This window comes from Heloderma suspectum, chromosome 2 (genome assembly GCF_057233095.1).
Source record: "Heloderma suspectum isolate Gila_16-S chromosome 2, 16-S_ref, whole genome shotgun sequence".
NCBI classification, from domain to species: domain Eukaryota; kingdom Metazoa; phylum Chordata; class Lepidosauria; order Squamata; family Helodermatidae; genus Heloderma; species Heloderma suspectum.
Genome location: NC_139459.1, coordinates 230,299,875 through 230,323,466, shown reverse-complemented (window position 1 = coordinate 230,323,466; position 23,592 = coordinate 230,299,875). Strand labels below are relative to the sequence as shown.

Genomic DNA, 23,592 nt, shown 5'->3' with positions numbered 1-23,592 from the left:
CCCGCCCCGGAATCTTCATGGCCCTGGCCGGCTCTGCGGCGAGTCTGCGGAGCTGCCTGCCAGCTCCGGCCCTGTTCTTTGCACTAATAGCCTATTACTGCAAAGAACAGGGACTTAAATGGCATCTGCTACACGAATGCCATTTGCGTCCCAGTGGCCGGAAGTCCTCCCCTGGCCGGAGCCGGCCAGCAGCTCCACAGCGAGTCCAGGGCTGGTGACGATTTGGGGGGGAGGGACGGATCGCCCCCCCCCCACGGACCCAAGGTAAGGGTGGTTCCCACACCCCTACAGCAGCCCGGTCCCACCCCCCACCCCAGTCCATGGAAAAATTGTCTTCCATGGACCGGTCCCTGGTCCCAAAAAGGTTGGGGACCGCTGTTGTAGCACAATAAAGACTGACAAACCTATTATGGCATATGCACCAGTCCAAACCTCATGTTATAATGAATTTGTTAGTGCTTTACGGTGCTACATATGGTTCTCAAATCCAGATATAACTCTGTGCCTGATTATGGTAAATTTGTTAAGTCAGTTGCCACTGTAAAGGAATAGCATTTTGGACAACTTCAGCTGGTGCAGAATGCAGCCGCCCAAGTGTTGGTGGGGGTGAGGCGATTTGATCATATAATGCATATACTGTGCCAACTGCACTGGCTACCACCAGTGTGTTTCCAAGCTCAATTTAAGGTGATGGTTTTTAACTTTAAAGCCTTAAACGGTTTGGGACCAAATTACTTGAAAGACTGCCTTCACCCGTATCAGCCTATCCACACTTTGAGATCAGCAAGAGACGCCCTTCTCATCTGCCAACCTGTGAGAGCAGTTAAGTGGGTGACCACAGTCATGTAAAAAAGAAAGTACACCCTCTTTGAGTTTTATGGTTTAACATACCAGGACATAATAAAAATCATCTGAGTCATCTTAGCAGGTCTTAAAATTGGGTAAATACAACCTCAAATGAACAACACATGACATATCACACAGTGTCATTATTTATTTTACAGAAATAAAGCCAAAATGGAGAAGCCATGTGTGAAAAACTAAGTACACCTTATGATTCAATAGCTTGTAGAACCACCTTTAGCAGCAATAACTTGAAATAATCATTTTCTGTATGACTTTATCAGTCTCTAACATCATTGTGGAGGAATTTTGGCCCACTCTTCTTTACAACATTGCTTCAGTTCATCAAGGTTTGCGAGCATTTGTTTATGCACAGCTCTCTTAAAGTCCCACCACAGCATTTCAAGCAGGTTGAGGTCTGGATTTTGACTGGGCCATTGCAACACCTTGATTCTTTTCTTTTTCAGCCATTCTGATGTAGATTTGCTGGTGTGCTTGGGATCATTGTCCTGTTGCATGACCCAATTTTGGCCAAGCTCTAGCTGTTGGACAGATGGCCTCACATTTGACTCTAGAATACTTTGGAATACAGAGGAGGTCATGGTCGACTCAATGACTGCAAGGTGCCCAGGTCCTGTGGCTGTAAAACATGCCCAAATCATCAACCCTCCACTAGGGATGTACGAAAATCACTTACCTTTCGCGGATTATGCTGATGGTGGTGGGGAGGGGGAGACACTCCGTCCCTTCTCCCGGAATCCTGGACAGGGGGGAGGCGCTCCGTTCCTCCCCCCCCCGGAATCCTGGCCGGCCAGCTGTGCTCTGCAGCGATTCTGCAGAGCCGCCAGCTGGCTCTGCCAGCAGCCGGACATCCGGCTGCTGGCTAGCAGGGACGCAAATGGCAGCAGCCGTAGCCGCCGCCGTTTGCGTCCCTGCAGTCAGCCATGATAGGCTACGTAAATGTTTACGTAGCCTATCACGGCTGACTTTAAAAGAAAACGCGCGAATGCAAATGGCGGCGTAAAAACATTTTTACGTAAATGTAAAAACATTTACGTAGCCTATCACAGTTTTTTTTTAAAAAAAACTGGAAATGGCGGCGGTCGGTCGGAAGACCAGCTGCCACAGCCGCCACCGCTGAGCCGCCGCCGCCAGGAAGATCCGCCCAAGGTAAGTCTCGTTGCGGAACTTTCATACATCCCTACCCTCCACCACCATGGTTGACAGTTGAGATGTTTGTGCTGATATGCTGTGTTTGGTTTTCGCCAAACGTGGCTCCGTGCATTATGGCCAAACATCTCCACTTTGGTCTCATCTGTCCAAAAGACATTGTTCCAGAAGTCTTATGATTTGTTCAGATGCAACTTTGCAAACCTAAGCCATGCTGCCATGTTCCTTTTAGACAGAAGAGGCTTTCTCCTGGCAACCCTTCCAAACAAACCATACTTGTTCAGTCTTTTTCTAATTGTACTGTCATGAACTTTAACATTTAACATGCTAACTGAGGCCTGTAGAGTCTGAGATGTAACTCTTGGCTGTTTTGCAATTTCTCTGAGCACTGCACGGTCTGCCTTTGGGGTGAATTTGCTGGGACGTTCACTCCTGGGAAGATTGGCAACTGTCTTGAATGTTTTCCACTTGTGAATAATCTTCCTCACTGTAGAATGATGGACTTTAAATTGTTTGGAAATGGCCTTATAACCTTTCCCAGATTGATGGGCAGCAACAATTGCTTCTCTAAGATCATTGTTGATGTCTTTACTCTTTGGCATTGTGTTAACACACACCTGAATGCTTGAGACCAGCAAACTCCTGAGACTTCAGCTTTTACAGAGGTGATCACACTTGCTGATGATCAATTAATCAAGGGCATTTGATTAGCAGCACCTGGCTGCTACTTAGCCTCTTCATACCTATGGAAGCAGTAAGGGTGTACTTAGTTTTTCACACATGGCTTCTCCATTTTGGCTTTATTTCTGTAAAATAAATAATGACACCGTGTAATATGTCATGTGTTGTTGTTCATCTGAGGTTGTATTTACCTAATTTTAAGACCTGCTAAGGCCCAGATGATTTTTATTATGTCCTGATAAATAAAACCATAGAACTCAAAGAGGGTGTACTTTCTTTTTCACATGACTGTATAAGGGCATTTTCTGCAGTGGCTCCACACCTTTGGAATTAGGTGCCACTGGGGGTCTGCCATACTCCATCACTGCAGGATTTTAAGAAACTTTTTAAAACATTTTACCTTGGCCTTCTCCTGATATGATTGCTGCTGTGGCTGGTTTTGGTTGTTGGTTTTTATGGCTGTTTTCCTTGTTGGTTTTTCCTGCTGTTTTTATTGCGTTTAGTATCTTAATGGTTATGTTTTATTATTATAAGCCACCTTGCAAGGGCTTTGCCCTGAAAGGCAGCCAAGAAATATCTTCAATAAATAAATAATTTCTCAGAAAATCCAGGTATCTCATAACAGAACTGCCTTCATTCGAATTAAGAATGGCAGTGTAATATTTAACAGAATTTCCACACTGGACTTGAACATGGCAAATATTTTCAAATTGGAAATGTCATCAACTATAGGGCCAAATTTTCTGCCTCTTTCCAGGATGTATCTGGACTCAGATGACAGAATTGGTATTTTGAATAAGAGGGAATATTAAACCAGCTCTAAAGCAGCCTTCAGTCACCCAGCGGTTAAGAACTAACATTCTAGTCACATCCTAAGCCACCCAGGAAATAGCATTTGAATCTTCACATCATCAACTGTCATATACTGTGGTGCAAGAGCCCTTCTCCTGCCACATTAATAGCTTCATCACTAAAGCAGAGCACGAATCAAAATATCCAAGTCTGTTGTTCCTGATTTAATTGCTGTGGAAAAATAAAACTTATGCCAACATACAAGCTAAGAACCAAGTAGAAGTTATCTGGACCAAAAAACACAATTGCACAACTGTTTAAATTATATTACAAACGACTTTTTAATACATGAATATGTATCTCACTTCATGGAGAAGTAACTTGAGAATAAGCCCCAGGTTCCATAGGAAATGCTTTGTTATGTATAAGAATTTCAAAATATGCAGATAAGGGATCATTTACAATATCCAAAACACCACTACTTCCTAATCAATTTCACTAGGCCTACCCAGTTTCCATACAAAACCAGAACGTGGCTAGTGTGGTTTTGTTGAGTTCAAAAGTATGATATTGTGGTGCTCAAACCCCCTGCCTTCTACTTATGCTCTTGGACAAGTTACTTGTCTTTTAGCATGCCTTCTGGGAAATGCATGTTCTGCGACCAACCATGCCTACCATCGCAGCCATTTTATCAATGGACAAGCCCCACCCGCACAGAAGCCACTTAAGAACATAAAAAGAGCCATGCTGGATCAGACCAAGGGTCCATCTAGTCCAGCATTCAGTTCACACAGGGGCCAACCAGCTGTTGACTAGGAACCCACAGGCAGGACATGAGTACAACACCACCCTCCCACCCATGTTCCCCAGTAACTAGACATACTGCCTGATAATGGAGGCAGCAAATAGCCACCAGGACTAATAGCCATTGATAGCCTTCTCCTCCAGGAATTTGTCTTATCCCTTTTTAAAGTCATCCAAATTGGTGGCCACCACTACGTCTTGTGGTAGCGAACTCCATAGTTTGACTATCCACTGTGTGAAGTACTTCTTTTTTATCTATCCTGAATCTCCTACCAATCAGCTTCATGGGATGATGCTGGGTTCTAGTATAATGAGAGAGGGAGAAAGATGTCTCCCTATCCACTTTCTGCACATCATGCATAATTTTATACACCTTTATCATGTCTCCCCTTACCCTCCTTTTTTCCTGAACTAAATAATCCCAGCTGTTGTAATCTTCCCTCATAGGGGAGTTGCTCCAGTTCCTTGATCATTTTAGTTGCTCTTTTCTGCACTTTTTCCAGCTCTACAATATCTTTTTTTTAAGTGTGGTGACCAGAACTGTACACAGTATTCTAACTGTGGTCTCACCATAGATTTGTATAAAGGCAGTATGATATTGGCAGTTTTATTCTCAATTCCCTTCCTAAATACACCTGACATGGAGTTAGCCTTTTTTACAATGGCCACACACTGGGTTGACATTTTCATCAAGCTGTCCACCACAACCCCCACATCTGTTTTTTGGTTGGTCACCACTACCTCAGATCCCTTCAGGTTGAAGTTGGGATTTTTTGCCCCAGTGTGCATCACTTTACACTTGCTTACATTGAACCACATTTACCATTTGGATGCCCATTCTCCCAGTTTGGAGATAACCTCTTGGAGCTCCTCACAATCGCCAATCCCTATAACCACCCTACATAATTTGGTGCCATTGGCAAACTTGGCCACTTCACTCCTCGCTTTGCGAGAGTGCCTACAATTCTCCAAATTCTAAACGTGCCCACCAACCCAAAAGTGCTGGGACCCCTGCTCTACAGCATCAGAAAAATTTCCAATACAAACTGAACATTTTCCATTGCAAATTACCCAATGCAAGTACTCTAATTTGTATAGGGTAAATTATCCTAATTTAACATTTTCCAGAAAACTCACATCACTCTACAAGGAAGCCAAAGTCTTATTCTTAGTGCATCCCCTAACTAGCTGGAGATTGTTAGTCTATATGTAGATCTCACATGCATCATATCTTTGGATTCATAGCCCACTCCAACCCAAGGCCATGGGGCCAGATGCACCAAGAGGTGGCTCACAACAGGAGCAAGCATAACTACAGCGAACTGTGCAGTCCACAGTTCCAGTCTCACCTCACCTGTGAATGTACTGGATGGCCTAAGAAAGCACTATTTCTTAGCCTTAGCACCCCATCTGCAATACGGGGGATAGTAGTTATTTATTGCTCAACAACGATAATTCAACAAAAGCCACACAAAGACCAGAACAAAAACCCGTAAAAAGAAACTCTGTCGTCATTTCAGCAAATCCCCTTGACAATTTAACCATGTTTGCTTGCAAAAAAGAACACCTCACATGTAGACACAGTCACTCCACTGAGACCTTACTGGGAGCCCTACGTAAAAACAGGATATGAATAATTTTTTTTACGCACATCTCAGGTTTTGTGCAGAAATAGCAAACATTGCCAGTTTAGAGGCAGTGTCTTTATCTTGGTTACTAATCGACTTTCATTAGATCATTATATTTGGGATCCTAACCATTAGTTCCATCAAAACAAATCTTCTATACAATGCACAAATTGAACATGATAGATAACAGACATTTTCCATTTCTTGGGAGCCATAAATAGTAACTAATTAGTGACCAACTAGCCATTTTTTGGGCATGTATCAAAATTTCAAGGCAATAACAGTCCTTAAGCATAGAACACAAAATGTTAAACTATGAAAGTAACTTCTTTCAAGTCCATGAGTCTTATGAAAAGCACTTCAAGATCTCAGGAGAAACACTATATAATAAAACACTTGATATATACAGTTCCTTCTTTTATTAGAACCAAGATACCTATAACAGCTCAAGATTCTACAGCCAGAATATGAACCACAACACAAGAGTGCTATTATAGACAATAGATTCAAGTATAACAAGAAAATCCTGAAAGTGATCAGCAAGTCAAGTAACATCTAATTTTTCAGTATTAAGAAATTCACTTAGCAGCTTCCATAGAGCCAATGCACCTATTATATGGAGCAAGGGTTTGGGAACCTATAAATCCAAGGTTTAAACCCTACCTTAGTCATGAATTTGCTAGCCAGCTGCATCCAATTCTCTCTCCAAATTGTAGAAGTTACCGTGCGTCATTTCACAACTATATTCTGTGTTTCCTATCACTGCTTCACATCACTGTCAGTGGCAGGGAGAGGCAGGAAAGCACCGGACACTCTGACATCACAACACATAGAAAATTCTACCGAGTATTATGGAGGGTGTGGGAACAGTTGCATAATATACCACAACATCTCATTTAACCCTGATTTAGTCTCTGTTAAAAGGAACCTAAAACTAATCTTGATGCACATACACATCTTTTCATCTCCAGTGCACCTCAAAAACAACTGCTGGTGAGCCAGGGGTAATCTAGTTAAACCATAACATGTGAAGTAGCCCTACAAAGCCTGCACTGAATAGTTGAGAGGATGCTAATGAGGTTGTCTGCAATCTTTCCAAATGTTCAGCTGACAATCAGTTAAGACTTTGTTTCAATGTTTTCCGGTCACTATCTTCAATATGATTTTACAGGATTGTGTATACATTAAGGCCTGGTTCTCATATAAAGACAACTCAGAGTATGGGTTGTTGTTGAATTGCGGGTTGTCATTATGTGCAAAGCCTGCACTATGGTGTAAGTAAGGGGCGTTAACCACGAACAGCCCTGGAAGAGAACCCATGGTTTGTTGTTGGGTTGTGAGCTTTGGGCTGTTCATGGTTACCAATCCATAGTTAAACCACAATGCAGGGTATGCACATAATGACAATCCATGATTCAACAGCAACCCACAATACAACAACAACTCATAGTTTGGATTGTTATTACGTGCGAACCAGGTCTAAATCTAAGTCTAATTCTTACTAAGAGAAGAATGCAAAAGCATGCTTCCTACAAAAGAATTGCAGTACACAATTTGGTAGTAAAGATCTACCAATCAGTGAATGCGGTTAAACATTAATTCTTGCCTAATTCTTTTTAGAAACAGTGTCTAAGATTATCAGACAAACTGTAGCTCTCATCACCATATTATAAAGAAAAGAAAGTTGAGCACCAAAATATATTTACTTACGTGCAAAGAATTGATTGGTCTTCACGATCTGTAACAGAAAAGGGAACAAGTTATGATTGACATTCTATTCTACCATTCAGGAATAGACAAGTACATAATAAGGATGTTTACATTTTCTGAAGTTGAGAGTAGTCAGAGGATACCAAATTTTGAAGAGAAAGGATTTTTCTACTCCAATTTATATTTTAGTTTTTTAATATGATCAAAATTTATGCATGCATAGAAGTACAGGAAGTAAATAAAAGTGTTTTGCTAATAAGCTATGTGGAAGGAAAAGAGAACCCGAGAAACACAAGGGTAAGAAGCCACAGGAAGCAGCTAGGATATATAGATTGTCCAAAGTTAAATCCCAGCCTCTGGAATATCTGCCCACAATCCCTCTAATTTCTAGTTCAAATTGCCCATGTTTTTAGATTTTTCTTCCACGGATGCACAGAAACCTATCCTTTAAAAATTTAAGTCTGAATTTTCCACTGAAGTATTATTAGAAGCCATATACAGATAATAATTCTTGCCTCCAGCTTTTTCTTGGTTGCAAGCGCTGCCTGCAGAGTTTATTCAAATAGCTGCCAAAAGGATGTTTGAACAATGATCGAGCTCATCAGAATTCTTAGCTACCACAGTCACAACTACGTAATTCACACAGCAGGATTTTGACAGATGCCTCAGATTAGTGGCCTTGTTACATACTACATTTCAACCTGCATTTTTTAATTTTCAGGAGAACTACTATAACACACACACACACACACACACACACATCATAGAAATTTATGTTGGAGGGAGACCCATAAGGAAAAAGTTGCCTTCACCAATGATAATCATTTAATTGATGTAATATTAATTGATGAAGGATAATCTACTGTAAAGTTATGCATTCTATTCAGAATCAAGTTGGGCTGCTTCAGAAGCCTTAGGCCCACCTTGGGGGATTATTACATTTATATCCCATCTTTCTAAATAGTATTCAAGGCAGCAAATAGCAATAGAATACGAAGTCAAACGCAAGCTATGAAGACAAAAAAAAGTTGATAATATGATGGCACTCTTAAAAAACTTCCAAACTGGGAAATATTTTCTTAGCTATCCTAATGAGTGATTCTGCCCACTGAAGATTTTCTTAAGAACCAACAGTTATGAATATTACAAACAGCTACTTACCCAGTAAGCATCTGGAAGTGAACTATTGTAAAGAAGACTGATTACTCTTCATACAGATCCTATTTTCAGCAATCTCCATGTTGTGATATGTACAGATTAACCTTAAGTAACAAGGACAAGCACTGACTTTGAACTATGTTTTCAGTCAGGGCTAGCATTCATGGCTTCATCTGTAGTGTGTTTTTTCCAACAAAAGTTGAAAGCTTCAGGACAAAGGGTGTTCTAAGAGGAGATGTTCACACACTCCCTCAATTCTGATGTAACGGGAGTACTGTCATAGGCCCAAGCACTCACTCCTCCATTGCCTGGTTTTCACTAACCACAGCCAGCAAATTCATATGTAATGACAAACTCTGGTTTATATATTAACTCCAAATTATCCTTTGAAACCATGATGTATCAAGAACTGTCTCACCCATTTTGGATTTTAAAGTTTGGTACAAGGCCAACATTTTTTTAGAGGTATTTTGTCTTATTTAGGAAATTTCAATCCTGACCCGGAAGCGATTTCCCAGGGTGGCTTACAAAACCCACCATCAAAACAGAGAAGGTTCTTTCCTCAACAGCCACCTGTTGCACCTATGACAGCAGGGGCACCTAGAGAAATGTCTGTTGAAGATCTTAGTGTACAGACAGGCACACTAAGAGTAGCCCCTTCAAGCACCCTGGCTTCAAACTGTAAAAGGCTTTATAGGCTAAAATCAGCACTTTGAATTCAGCCCAGAAACACCATTGCTTTAGATGGAGATCACACAAGATACTAACTGAGCAGGATTGCACCTATATCTTGCCAACACTGGGTGTTGTTGTTGTTGTTGTTCAGTGGTTCAGTCGTGTCCGACTCTTCGTGACCCCATGGACCATAGCACGCCAGGCCTTCCTGTCCTGCGCTCTCTCCCGGAGCGTGCTCAAGTTCATATTCATTGCATCCGTGATGCTATCTAGCCATCTCATCCTCTGCCGTCCCCTTCTCCTTTTGCCTTCAGTCTTTCCCAGCATCAGGGTCTTTTCCAGGGAGTTTTCTCTTCGCATTAGGTGGCCAAAATATTGGAGCTTCAGCTTCATTATCTGTCCTTCCAATGAGCACTCAGGGTTGATTTCCTTTAGGATGGACTGATTGGACCTCCTTGCAGTCCAGGGGACTCGTAAGAGTCTTCTCCAGCACCACAGTTCGAAAGCATCCATTCTTCGGCGCTCAGCCTTCCTTATAGTCCAGCTCTCACAGCCATACATTACTACTGGGAAAACCATAGCTTTGATTAGACGGACCTTTGTCGGCAAGGTGATGTCTCTGCTTCTTACTATGCTGTTTAGGTTTGCCATAGCTTTCCTCCCAAGGAGCAAGCGTCTTTTAATTTCATGGCTACAGTCACCGTCTGCGGTGATCTTGGAGCCCAAGAAAGTAAAATCTGTCACTGCTTCCATTTCTTCCCCTTCCATATGCCAGGAAGTGATGGGGCCAGATGCCATGATCTTCGTTTTTTTAATGTTGAGTTTCAAACCAGCTTTTGCACTCTCCTCTTTCACCCTCAACAAGAGGCTCTTGAGATCCTCTTCGCTTTCTGCTATTAGGGTGGTATCGTCTGCATATCGGAGGTTGTTGATAATTCTCCCAGCAATCTTAATTCCGACTTCTGATTCATCCAACCCGGCATTTCTCATGATGTACTCTGCATATAAGTTAAATAAGCAGGGTGACAATATGCAGCCTTGTCGTACTCCTTTCCCAATTTTGAACCAATCGGTTGTTCCATGTCTGGTTCTTACTGTTGCTTCTTGACCCTCGTACAGGTTTCTCAGGAGACAGGTAAGGTGGTCTGGTACTCCCATCACTTTCAGAATTTGCCACAGTTTGTTGTGATCCACACAATCAAAGGCTTTAGTGTAGTCAATGAAGCAGAAATAGACGTTTTTCTGGAATTCTCTTGCTTTCTCCATGATGCAGCGAATGTTGGCGATTTGATCTCTAGTTCCTCTGCCTCTTCTAAACCCAGCTTGTACTTCCGGTAGTTCTCGGTTCGCATACTGCTGAAGCCTAGCTTGTAGGATTTTGAGCATCACCTTGCTGGCATGTGAAATGAGCGCAATTGTGCGGTAGTTTGAACAGTCTTTGGCGTTGCCCTTCTTTGGAATTGGAATGTAAACTGACCTTTTCCAGTCTTGCGGCCACTGTTGAGTGTTCCAGATTTGTTGGCATATTGAATGCAGCACTTTAACAGCATCATCTTTTAGGATTTTAAGTAGCTCGGCTGGAATACTGTCATCTCCGCTAGCTTTGTTGTTACTAATGCTTCCTAAGGCCCACTTGACTTCACTCTCGAGGATGTCCGGCTCAAGTTCAGTGACCGCACTATCATGGCTATCAGGGACATTCAGATCTTTCCTGTATAGTTCTTCTGTGTATTCTTGCCACCTCTTCTTAATCTCATCTGCTTCTGTTAGGTCCCTGCCTTCTTTGTCCTTTATCATGCCCGTCTTTGCACAAAACGTTCCCTTGAGATCTCCAATTTTCTTGAAGAGATCTCTAGTCTTTCCCATTCTGTTGTTTTCCTCGATTTCTTTGCATTGTTCATTTAAGAAGGCCTTCTTGTCTCTCCTTGCTATTCTCTGGAACTCTGCATTCAGTTGGGTATATCTTCCCCTTTCTCCCTTGCTTTTCGCTTCCCTTCTTTCGTGAGCTACTTGTAAAGCCTCATCAGACAGCCACTTTGCTTTCTTGCATTTCTTTTTCTTTGGGATGGATTGAGTTGCTGCCTCCTGAACAATGTTACGGACCTCCGTCCATAGTTCCTCAGGCACTCTGTCTATCAAGTCTAATCCCTGAAATCTATTCCTCACCTCCACTGTATATTCATCACGGATATGATTTAGGTCATACCTGAACGGTTTAGTGGTTTTCCCGACGTTCTTCAATTTAAGCCGAAATTTTGCAAGAAGCAGCTCATGATCTGAGCCACAGTCAGCTCCAGGTCTTGTTTTTACTGACTGTATGGAGCTTCTCCATCTTTGGCTGCAAAGGACATAATCAATCTGATTTCGATATTGACCATCTGGTGACGTCCATGTGTAGAGTCGCCTCTTGTGCTGTTGGAAAAGAGTGTTTGCTGTGATCAGCATGTTCTCTTGGCAAAACTCTATTAGCTTTTGTCCTGCTTCATTTTGTACACCAAGGCCATGCCTGCCTGTTATCCCGGTGATTTCTTGACTTCCTACTTTAGCATTCCAATCCCCTATGATGAAGAGGACATCTTTTTTTGGTGTTAGTTCTAGAAGGTGTTGTAGGTCTTCATAGAACCCATCAACCTCAGCTTCTTCGGCCTCAGTGGTTGGGGCATAGACTTGAATTACTGTGATGTGGAATGGTTTTCCTTGGATTCGTACTGAGATCATTCTATCATTTTTAAGATTGTACCCCAGTACTGCTTTTCCCACCCTTTTGTTGACTATGAGTGCTACTCCCTTTCTTCTAAGGGATTCTTGCCCGCAATAGTAGATATGATGGTCACCTGAATTAAATTCGCCCACGCCTGTCCATTTTAGTTCGCTGATTCCCAAGATGTCGATGTTCAATCTTGCCATCTCATGTTTGACCACCTCCAGCTTACCTTGATTCATTGATCTGACATTCCAGGTTCCTAAACAATATTGTTCTTTACAGCATCGGATTTTCTTTTCACCACCAGACACATCCACAGCTGAGTGTCCTTTCGGCTTTGGCCCAGCCGCTTCACTCTTTCTGGCGCTACTTGGAAATACCCTCTGCTCTTCCCCAGTAGCATATTGGACACCTTCCGACCTGAGGGGCTCATCTTCCGGCGTCATCTCTTTTAGCCTTGTGATACGTTCCATGGGGTTTTCTTGGCAAGAATACTGGAGTGGGTTGCCATTTCCTTCTCCAACTGGGTGTTGTACATACTATTAATTATGGCATTAGCTACACATGTCTACAGAATGGAGACAAGAATGCCTCCACTTCCTTACAGGCATCAGCACTGCTTTACTATTGACTTACTATAGGATCCAGTACACATTCCTTTATTATTAAGTATATTTCAAGTAACAACAAATAGTTATGCTAACAAAATATTAGAACAGAGGAACGCAACTTGTAGGCCAAAAGTAAGTATTTTTCTATTTTTAAAAAGTAAGTTTGTTATCAGGGGTCTCCACCATAAGTTCTACACCTCCTTTTATCATTCATTTTTCCCATTAAAGAATTCTTGACAAAGGTTTTTAATGCAATGCACTAAGCAAGCAGTTTGGGAATTGGGAGACAATTGTAGGAAAGCTCCTAGCCTACAAACTGAAGCAAAACACTTCACAGAGAGCAATTGCAAGTATCAGGTTATCCGATGGTTCTCATACCACGGATACAGAAAAAACCAAATGAAGCATTCTATAAGTATTATCGAAACCTATACATGAAAGAAGGGGCAAGCACTACAGCAGATCCAGGCTCCTTCCTGAACTCCTTTAACCTCCCCACCCTCACTCAGACCGAACATGAATTTCTGCATGCACCAATAGCTTTAAAGGAAGTTCACCAAGTGATAGGTTCGATACAAACAGGTAACGCACCGGGCCTGGATGGGTTTCCAACGGAGTGGTATACACTCCTCGGCTATTGGACACATACAGAAGCTCCTTTGGTGAGGGCAGACTATTGGACTCTCAATATGGGGCAGCGATCTCTGTCCTCCCTAAGGGGAGCAGGGAACCAACACAGGCCTATAGTTATTGACCAATTTCCCTCATTAATGTAGACCTAAAAATCCTAACAGTCATACTGGCAGAGAGAGTGTATGGCATCATTAGAAGTCTAATACACATCAAACGGGGTTCATTTGACACAGGCAGGGAGCCGATAATATCAGAAGAGTTATAGACTTGACTTCCTCTACCCCACTGGGCACACCATTAAAATGAATATCCTCCCCAGGCTGATTTACATGCTAAGGGGAATCCCCTTCAAAGTATCTAAAACTTATTTTAATCTTGTGGATAAATTTAGAATGTTCTTATGGGAAGGAAAAAAGGCCAGATTCTCTATTGCAAAAATGAGACTCTCAGTGCAGGAGGGAAGTTCCGGTCTGCTAGACCCAGGCACCTACCACATTGCCCATATTTTAACACAGGCATTGCGCTGGTCTGAACCAAAAGCATCGGAAACACCTGTCTGGATGGTGGTGGAGGGGCAGGCTTTGATACCCATGCCTGTGTTATAGGCATCGGGCTCCTTCTATGTGTGCCCTGGTCATCACCAATTCCACACCATCATAGAGGCAAGGAAGGTTTGGGCACAACTGTGACTGACACTGAAATCTGACCCTCACTCTCATGCAGGCCTTGTGCTTTGAAACAGTCCCAACATAGTTGTGGGGGGTAGACAAATATGTTGGAGATACTGGCTTACAGTGGGCATTTTTTCATTAAACCAGTTGATAGATGAGCACCAAAATTTTGCAAATTTTGAGAATCTACCGATGACGGCTCCCCTCCTACACATAGCTAGGTGGCAGCTACTACAATTGCAACATGCTCTCAGAGGTAAATTTGGTCCTGCTGCCTTCTTAGCATCGGAATTCCTGAAACCATGGACAGTCCTCCAGTCAGCATCCTCCCACCCTAAGCATACCCTAGTGGTACTTACCCAATTAAAAAAACTCCAGAGGTTTAATCTTTCTCATATTAGGGAAGTATGGAACACTGAACTTGGCCAAGGGTGCCAACTTTCAGAATCAGTTTGGCAGGCCCTGAGCGCACAAATTAAAAAAAACCCTTGATCTGAAATTAAGATTAATCCAACAAAATATTATTCTAAGAGCCTACTGGACACCTGAATGACTGTACCAGAAGAATTTAAGTGACTCTTCCCTTTGTTGGAGATGTCAAAAAGGGAAAGGGACTCTAATGTACATGCTCTGGAGTTGTCCGGTGCCGGAAACGTTTTGGGAGAATGTGACTGAAAGGATCAAATGCACCCTTCAATTAGATTTTGACATACTAGGCCATACAGTGGTGTTAGGATTCAGGCCATCAATATGGAAGAGTGACACACCACTAACAGACTGGTTGTTAAGGGCGACTCTAGTGGCTAAAAGACTGGTGCTCCAGGCGTGGAAGGTGAAACACCCACCTAAGACTGAAGCATGGTGTGAGGCCATGTCATCTCTGGCCTCCCATGAATTAATGTTCTTTAAACACCTGATGAAAGAGGACAGAGGCTTTCTGATTTGGCAGCCATACCATATGTGGAATTGTTTGATTTAACCACCCTTATTAAATTATTTTCCCCTTTTGCTTTCCTTTGAATATTTTGTCTGTCTGGGTTTTGTTTTTTCCCCTGAGTTGGTCCTGAGGTGGGATTACTTAGGTGGTGGGAGTTATTGGAGGGTGGGGGGAGGGGAGGGTTGGTAGGGAAAAAGGACTGTAAGAAAAGGAAATGAAAATTCATGCAACAACGTCCAGGATTTGAGAACATTTATTCATGTTTAAGCAGTACAGACTAGCAGACACTGTTGATTTCTTGATATTGTTCTTTTGTGAGATGAAATTAAAAACTAATGAAGATTTAAAAAGAGGAACTCTTGACAAAACTAGGGATGTGCAAATTGGCAGAACTCAAGCTCATCTAATTTCCCCAATTTTTACCTCAAAGCTCATTCCAACTCAGGCGCATGCCAGATTGAGAGCTTTTTCCCCTTCTTCTTGCATGGAATTCTTACATATTTCCATTAACATTTTTCTAGATGTACACATTTGAGAAGTACACATTTGCCCCATTAACTAAAGCATGTTTGTGTGCATTTTAGATGTGTTCATGTCATGCTTTTTCAAAAATATGTATCTTTCAATTGCTTTTTTGTGTGCATGAAAAAGATTGCAAGCTCACAAATATGGTGATTTCAAGTCACAAATTCTAGTCAATGCATTCAGATTCACATTCGGCTCTGAGAGGTGCGCACTGGTAAGGTCATACAAATTTGTAAACACACTGAATTTCTTTTACATTCCTTGACAAAATCAGTTGGTAAAGATTTTGGGGGTAAAAGTTCTTCATAATTCTTAATTGCTTGAAAGGTGAGGAATCATGTCAGATAGAAGAACATTAAGGGCGTGATCCTATGGGGATAGGTGGCCACCTCTGAACTCAGAGGCAACCACCTATCCAATGCAGGGCAGGAGAAGCAGAGGGGATCATTCCCTCTGTACTTCTCCTACCCTGCATTTGCAGCTAGACCAGCTGTCTAGCCACGGGAAGGCAGAGCAGGGGGAGAAGGCTGCCGGACACATAGGATGTGTCGTACCAGTATTTCCACCTTCCCCACCCCAGAACTCCCTGTTTTGGCTGCTCCACCCTCCTCTTCTGAGGTTGGTTCCTGGAAAACCACATATCCTATGGCCATCTAGCCGCTGACTCACGGCCATAGGATTGCTCCCTCCATAGGTTAATTTTTGAATTTATATTTGAGGAAATATTACCATTCTGTAAAGAACGCACAGAAATAAACTAATGCAGTAGCCTTTGGGAACCATTTAATAAGCAAAAAAATAAATGGAACAGTGAAGTATCTTTGACATTCATGGAATGCAGAAATATGGTTATGCTACGGCATTAGATATTTATAGAGCTGTCTCTACACAGAGCAAGAGGGCAAGCTAAGCATTATTTTGTAAGTACTTCCTTTGAAAGAAAATTTAAAAATACTGAAAGACTGCTAAAATGCTTTCCCTGTACTTCTGCCATGAACAGCACACTGCAAACTGAGCTAGAAGCTGAATATGAATCAAGGAAAGAATCCCTGTAGGACCATGTAATGTGAAGAGTTTACACTGGAGTTTGAGGCAATTTAGCAAATTGAAATAATGAACATTTTCAAAATGGCTGAAGACACTTTAGACTAGTTGATAGAATGCACTGGCAGGGATCTGAAATAATGTAAGATGAGCCTTTCTACCTATTTCCCTAGTATCTAAAAGATTCATCCACTTTTAAAAAATAACACTAGTTTAATTTACCAGCCAGAGGTATATGAAGACTCAGGAGAGCAACTACCACCCCAGCTTAGTTGTATCCTAATTCACCAATAAATGGGTGGCAACCTTCCCACTCATTCTGCTAGTGTCAGGGTCTGGAGAACATGAAGATTCTTCCTGTTTATTTTTTCTCTTTTTTGTGGGGAGGGAGTATTATTAGGCCTCCGAAAGACAAATATCTATGCTTTCAGGAAGACCACTGTTGCTCTGAAATGTGTCTGAGGAACAAGAAATAGCCCTCTGAAATTTTACACAATTTGGTGCTTCCTATCAGATAGGATACCATGGGAATCCTGTGGATTTCTCCAGGTTTTCCATACCTCCTTCCTGGGTTTCAACTGGGATTGAAACTTGGAAACAGGAGGCCACACTGCACTTGTCCAAGACACTGCAACGCAAGGAAACTTGTTTTGTTTAGTACTAAGAGTTAAAACCTGGCTGAAAATACTAGTAACAAGCTGCACTAGTCTTTTGTAGCTGTACATATTTAGCATTTCATTTGGTCTTCCTTTGTCTTGATTCAGAATCCAGCCTCCCCTAACCTGGTGCCCTTCAGATGTTTTCGACTACACCTCCCAGCATTCTTGATCACTGGCCATGCTGACCAGGGCTGATGAAAACTGGTCCAAAACATATAGAGGGCACCAGGTTGGGGAAGGCTGATACAGACAATTCACCAAACCTTGGTTTGGAGGTAAGGAACATGCATGGGTTTGTTAGCCCCTCTCCACGTGCTTCCCAAGTTTCCACTAATCACTACTTGTTGTGACTTCTGAATTGGGCAAACTATGGTAAGCTCAGCTTTCAAAGCCCTGGTTTCAAAACCCACTTAAATGTTGACCTGGAAACATGGTCTTGAAGATAGCTGTTAGCACCGTTTGCCCAGTTCAGATGTCATAGCAAACTATGGTTACAGAAAACCTGAAAATGGAGGTGGAAGTTGGCAGTCAAGAGTGGAAATCGGAAAAGGAGGAGCAGAAGGGACCATGCAAGCCTGTGACATATTTTTGATCCTCCAAGCCATATTTGGAAGGATTAGAACGTAACATCTGAACCAGACTTTATACATATGCACTTCCTCCTGCAGAAAGTATAGTCTCTCTTCTCCTTAACTTATGCTTTGTTTCTATAACTGTGCCCATACACACTCGATTACATTACATGCAGTGCTCTATAGCGTATGTGGTAGCGGGGAGAGAGAAAACCTTAGGGCAGGATCACAGGGAGTCAGATTTAACCTGCACATGGAAGGAAAGTGTCTGGAGACCGAACGTGCACTGAACAGGCTTGATTTAGGGTTATTTGAGGGTTATCTAACCCTCAAACAACCCCTGCCACCTGGGTTCACATGAAACAAGCCATGGCAAGCCCTCACAGGTAAATTAAGCCATGGTGGGCTGTTGTGTCATGTGAACCAGGTCCCTGACTGCTGAATAGCTCAAGGGTGAACTGCTAGTAATAATACCAATATATCTAGGTTAATCAATCTGCCAATGCAGTTTCCAGGAAACATGTTCAACATTAAAATATTTTCGTAACCTCTAAATACAGCATGCCCAAGACAGATATACAAACCCCTGAAGAGTTATGCCAGTGTTTATACAAGGGCAGCTATTACTATTAAACCTAAGCAGTTATAAAACTTTTAGTAAGACTTGTTAGAACACAACTCATTCTTAAAAATTTAGTTTGTTTATAAGAATGAGCTCTACAGTTATTTATGTTCATAATATAGACAAAGTGTTTTATGACACATGCATGCATAAAGAATGTAAACGAAGGAATTTCACATTTAACCATGTACACTGAATGCTGTTTCTCAAGTGCTACTTATTTTTACGAGCTTCGATAATTTAGATTTCAAGCATTAATTCTGAACAGGAAAACAGTAATTCACCAACCATTTTGCAAGCAAGCAGCCATGTAGACAACTTTGTATACCGGACAACTTTACTGTATTATGGCCACTGAAAAAGAATGTCTATACTGAATATAATCATTTTAAGTTTTATTTTATTGTTATGGAGATAAGGAGCAATTTCATGCTCTGAATACTGCTAATTACGCATCTACATGCCGCCATCCCCAACCTGGTGTCCTCCAAATGTTTTGTACTACAACTGCTATCATCCCTGATCATTGGTTATGCTGGCTGGAGCTGATGGGTGCTTTAGCCCAAAACATCTGGATAGCATCAAGTTGAGAAAGACTGTATGGGCAACTGGTGGGCAACAGTAGCCCTACAGATGTTACTGCACCGCAATTTCTATCAGCCCTAGCCAGTATAGTCAATGATGAGGGATGATAGGAGTTGCAGTCCAACATTATTTGTTACACTTATATCCCACCCTTTTCCTCCAAAGAGCCCAAAGCAGCCTACATGATCCTCCCCTCCCCATTTTATCACCACAACAACCCTGTGAGGTAGGTTAGGCTGAGATTCAATGACTGGCCCAAAATCACCCATTGAGCTTCATGGCCAAGTGGGGACATGAACCTGAGTCTTTCCAGTCCCAGTCCAACACCCCAACCACTACACCACAATGGCTCTTTGGAGGGCCACAAGTTGCCCACCCCTGCTGTATGCCTTCACCTTTCAACAGCCCAAAAGGGGAAAATGTATACTTGAGCAAGTGTTAAACTACAGCAAATGCAATGATGCAGCAAGCCGAGGTCCCCAACATAGTGCCCGTGGGCACCAATGTGCCCACAAGGCATTTCCCTCAACACTTGCCAGGCTCCCTGCCCTCCTCAAGTTGTGGAAGGAATGAAATCCTGAGCTCCGTTACATATTGTTTCCTTTTCTCCTATCTTTTTCATTCTAAGAGCATGCATTTAGAAAACAGATCTACATCAAGTACTGCTAAGCCACAAAACAGTCAGTTGTGCAACTGGACACACATGTATGTACATGCTATTTCCACCCAAAAAGTGTTGATCTTTAATCAAACCATTAATCCACCCACTCCAATCAAGCTTTAGAGCTTTAATTGGATATATATATTCTTAATCATATCTTCAACTTCCCCCTCAGTAACTTGCCATGTGTTAATTGATCTGTTAAAATTTGGATGCTCTGTTGTAAAGGATATTAGCGGGCGTTTTATGCTAATTATTTCTAAAACAAGATAGCTATTCTATTGGCATGCTATAAAGTCAACATTTAGGAGTATTAGAAAGGAATTACCTTGAAAGGCAATGAATGAAAGGCAAAAAAAAAAAATGAAAAATGAAGTTAAGTACTTAGAGTAGATACTTTATCTTTAAAGTAGGCAAGCTAGTTTTTTCTGCTTTCAAGAGAATACCCTCCTTTATGCCCTCTTTATTCTCTTCTGTATGCCTCCAAAGTGCCAATACTCTGGTTTATCAGCAGCAGCAGTTTATAAATTTGGGCTGACTGTAGTGAGTAACTATTTTTTCTAGTAGCCAGTGAGGCCAAGTTCACGGTTTGCTCCCCAAAGTGCATTCTCCTTTTATCTGCTGCTTGGTGAAGTGGTTCTTACAGGGAGGAGTGGTACACATGTACTTACCAATACCTGTGTAGCAACTACTCTCCTGCAACCCAGATCACTGATGCTGCATCCCAGCACAAAAAAAAATTCAAAGAAGCACTCACTGGCTGAGTTCAGACGATCAATGGGGAAAACAAATCAGTTGTTTCCCCCGCAAGTGTCACTCGGATGACCAGGATTAGCTTAATTACCCACACTGCATTGCGGTTGCCGTGCCATCTGAACCCGGCACAGGCATAGCTCATTTTCACCCATCTTGCAAGGCATGGATTGTAGGGTGGGTGAAAATGAGTTATGCCCGTGCCATGCACTGGGTTTGGACAACATGGCAACCTACAACACGGTGTGGGTAATTAGGGTAATCCTGGCCACGCGACTGGAATGGGGGAAAGCAACCAATGCTGCATTGTTTCCCCCACTGACTGTCCGAACTCAGCCTCTGCCTTCCTCTGTTCTTAGCAGCTTTTAAAATATTTGTTACTCTTGTAGAATATATAGAGACATCTACTTGTTGCTGGAATATATTTTGGCCACCACAGGAAACTTGCTATGTCTCATGAGATCCGACTATTAAGACTAACAGATGAACTGGACCTGTTTAATTCCCTGGCTTGCCTATGGAAAAACTTGTCAAGGCACATGAAACAAGAATCACTAGAAATCTAGAACAAGGACCTAGTTAGCATAGTGATGTGTAGCTCTAGAAAAAAATCTCTCTCCTCAGAGGTCTGGCACACCCAGTGTGTTGTTGTGGGGGGGGGGGGGATTTTATTGCAGTGTTTGCTCACAGAGTCTCATGGGGCAGAGGCTGTATTGAGAGTGGCAGAGATTAAAGGGAAGACATTTGGATGGAACCAGATTCTTGCTTGTTCCTGACCCAGACAGAACATTTGCATACATTCAGGCCCTCTGCTATAGAAAGGGTGGGACAAGTACAAGCTTTTGAGCTAAAGCTCTAGAATGTTTCGAGTCTAGCTCTGTGTAGGCACTGCACTGAGATCATGAAGAAAAATTTATTTTAACTGAACTCACTACATTAAACACAGTTGACATGCCAGCTCTAAGAGACAATAGCCAGACTCTTGTTCTACTTCCTGCATATTACAAAGGCAGAATTCATCTGACATTTTCCAGTTCTTCCCTACACACTTAAGAAGCTAGTCTCATTCTAATCCACCAGAACACCAGCATTACATTTTAGAGATGCAGACTTTGTTTATTAACTCCTGTTATCTGTCAAAGTCTCATCAAGTAAAGAGGTAAATGGGGCTTTAATGGGGCTGGTAATTTGACGGAGGCACAACCGCATTCCCACGCAGGGAAAATAAAATGGGAAGAACGGCAAAAGAAAACCCGTCAGGTTCACAGAACCATAGAATAGTAGGGCTGGAAGGGGCCTACAAGGCTACTGAGTCCAACCCCCTGCTCAATGCAGGAACCCAAGTCAAAGCATCCCTGACAGATGGCTGTCCAGCCTCATCGTGAATGCCTCCAGTGTGGGAGAGCCCATCACCTCCCTAGGGAATTGGTTCCATTGCCGTATTGCTCTAACAGTCAGGAAGTGTTTCCTGATGTTCAGCTGGAATCTGGCTTCCTGTTACTTGAGCCCATTATTTCGTGTCCTGCACTCTGGGATGATCGAGAAGAGATCCTGGCCTTCCTCTCTGCGACAACCTTTCAAGTACTTGAAGAGTGCTATCCTATCTCCACTCTTCTCTTCTCAAGGCTAAACATGCACAGTTCTTTCAGTCTTTCCTCACAGGACTTTGTTTCCAGTCCCCTGATCATCTTTGTTGCCCTCCTCTGAACCCTCTCCAGTTTGTCTGCATCCTTCTTGAAGTGTGGTGCCCAGAACTGGACACAGTACTCCAGATGAGGCCTAACCAGTGCTGAGTAGAGGGGAACTAGTACTTCCCGGGATTTGGAAGCTATGCTTCTATTAATGCAGCCCAAAAGAGCATTGGCCTTTTTTGCAGCCACATCACATTGTTGGCTTATATTCAGCTTGTGATCAACAACAATTCCAAGATCCTTCTCGCTTGTCGTGTTGTTGAGCCACGTATCCCCCATCTTGTAACTGTGCATTTGGTTTCTTTTTCCGAGATGCAGAACTTGGCATTTATCCCTAAATGCCAAGTTCTGGTTGCTCTGGGAGTTATTACTACCTATAAAGCTAGAGGGAATACAAGGAAATTAACTGGTTCAGAACAACAAGTGCATCGATGTAATATGAATGTCACGACAAATTCATAGCAGCACAATGAATTAAGACCAGTGAGAGAGATTAGCAGCCCTACTTGCATGTTAGTACTATTGAATTTGGGGTGGGGGTGGGGTGGAAACACACCAGAATATGACAGAAGCTTTGGAGTCAAGATGGAACCTTACAGGGAGTCGGGGAATATGACTAACTGACTGGATGTAGCTTGATTCCCACCAGTTTATGGTAACCATGCTGTCTGGGGCATGCTGGGAGTTGTAGGCCTTTTTCTGTCTAAACAAGCATAGGATTACAACCTAGGAGAGCCAATTTTCAGTTACTTTTATCTTGACCACTTCATACCAGTGTAAGCATGGGGTTTACTGATTTTCATTAGCCAAACTTAGTTTTTCCTATGCTTCATGTAAATACTGAATTAGTCCAGTAATCATCCGCACTCTGTCTGAAGGCAGTTTTTCCCAGGTAACTGCCAATCCAGACACCATACCAGTTTGAAGACTCCCCAAAGCTCCTCCCCTTCCCAACAGAAGGGACTTGCATGACTCTCGAGAAGATGGGATAGTTTCAACAATAGCTGCACAGGTCAGGAGGCAAACCTGGCAAGCATCTCAATCAAGATAGCCTTTAAAACAGCTGGGTGATCAGCACAAATCCCCAATATTATTCAGAAATTACTTTAAGTGACCATCAGTGCTTACTCCCTCTGAATTAAAGGGCTTTGCTTCCCTCCTCAGTTATGTACAAGTGCCCAATAATAACCACAGGCAGATACAGAGGGAGCATTGCTTTTCATTGTTCCTCTGATCTACCAGAAACAGCAACTGTATTTAATAATGTCAGGCACTAAAGTACAACAGCTAAGTTGTTCATTCTCCAGTTTTATCTTCTCTTGGCAATGAAGTCATGGAAGAAAGTTATCTACTGAATGCCTTTTGTCTAAAAATTAATTTTCATTTCCCTTCGAGAAAGGCCCAAACTCAAGGACTCGAATAACAGATTTCAATACACTAATACAGCTTTCCCCAGTGCGGTA

The 23,592-nt window shown here is 42.3% G+C and overlaps 2 protein-coding genes across 4 annotated transcripts in view; one reads left to right on the top strand and one right to left on the bottom strand.

Annotated features, from left to right (window-relative positions):
* Window positions 1–23,592, bottom strand: part of MYH10 (myosin heavy chain 10) — a 128,119-nt gene that overhangs the window by 87,268 nt on the left and 17,259 nt on the right. For all 3 annotated transcript variants that reach the window (XM_084838379.1, XM_084838378.1, XM_084838380.1), the window contains exon 4: window positions 7,629–7,656. In XM_084838379.1, the coding sequence (XP_084694505.1) occupies window positions 7,629–7,656 (28 nt within the window). The remainder of the gene's footprint in view (window positions 1–7,628; window positions 7,657–23,592) is intronic.
* The window catches only part of NDEL1 (nudE neurodevelopment protein 1 like 1), a 166,031-nt gene that overhangs the window by 125,329 nt on the left and 17,110 nt on the right, over window positions 1–23,592 (top strand). The gene's annotated exons all lie outside the window — the stretch shown is intronic.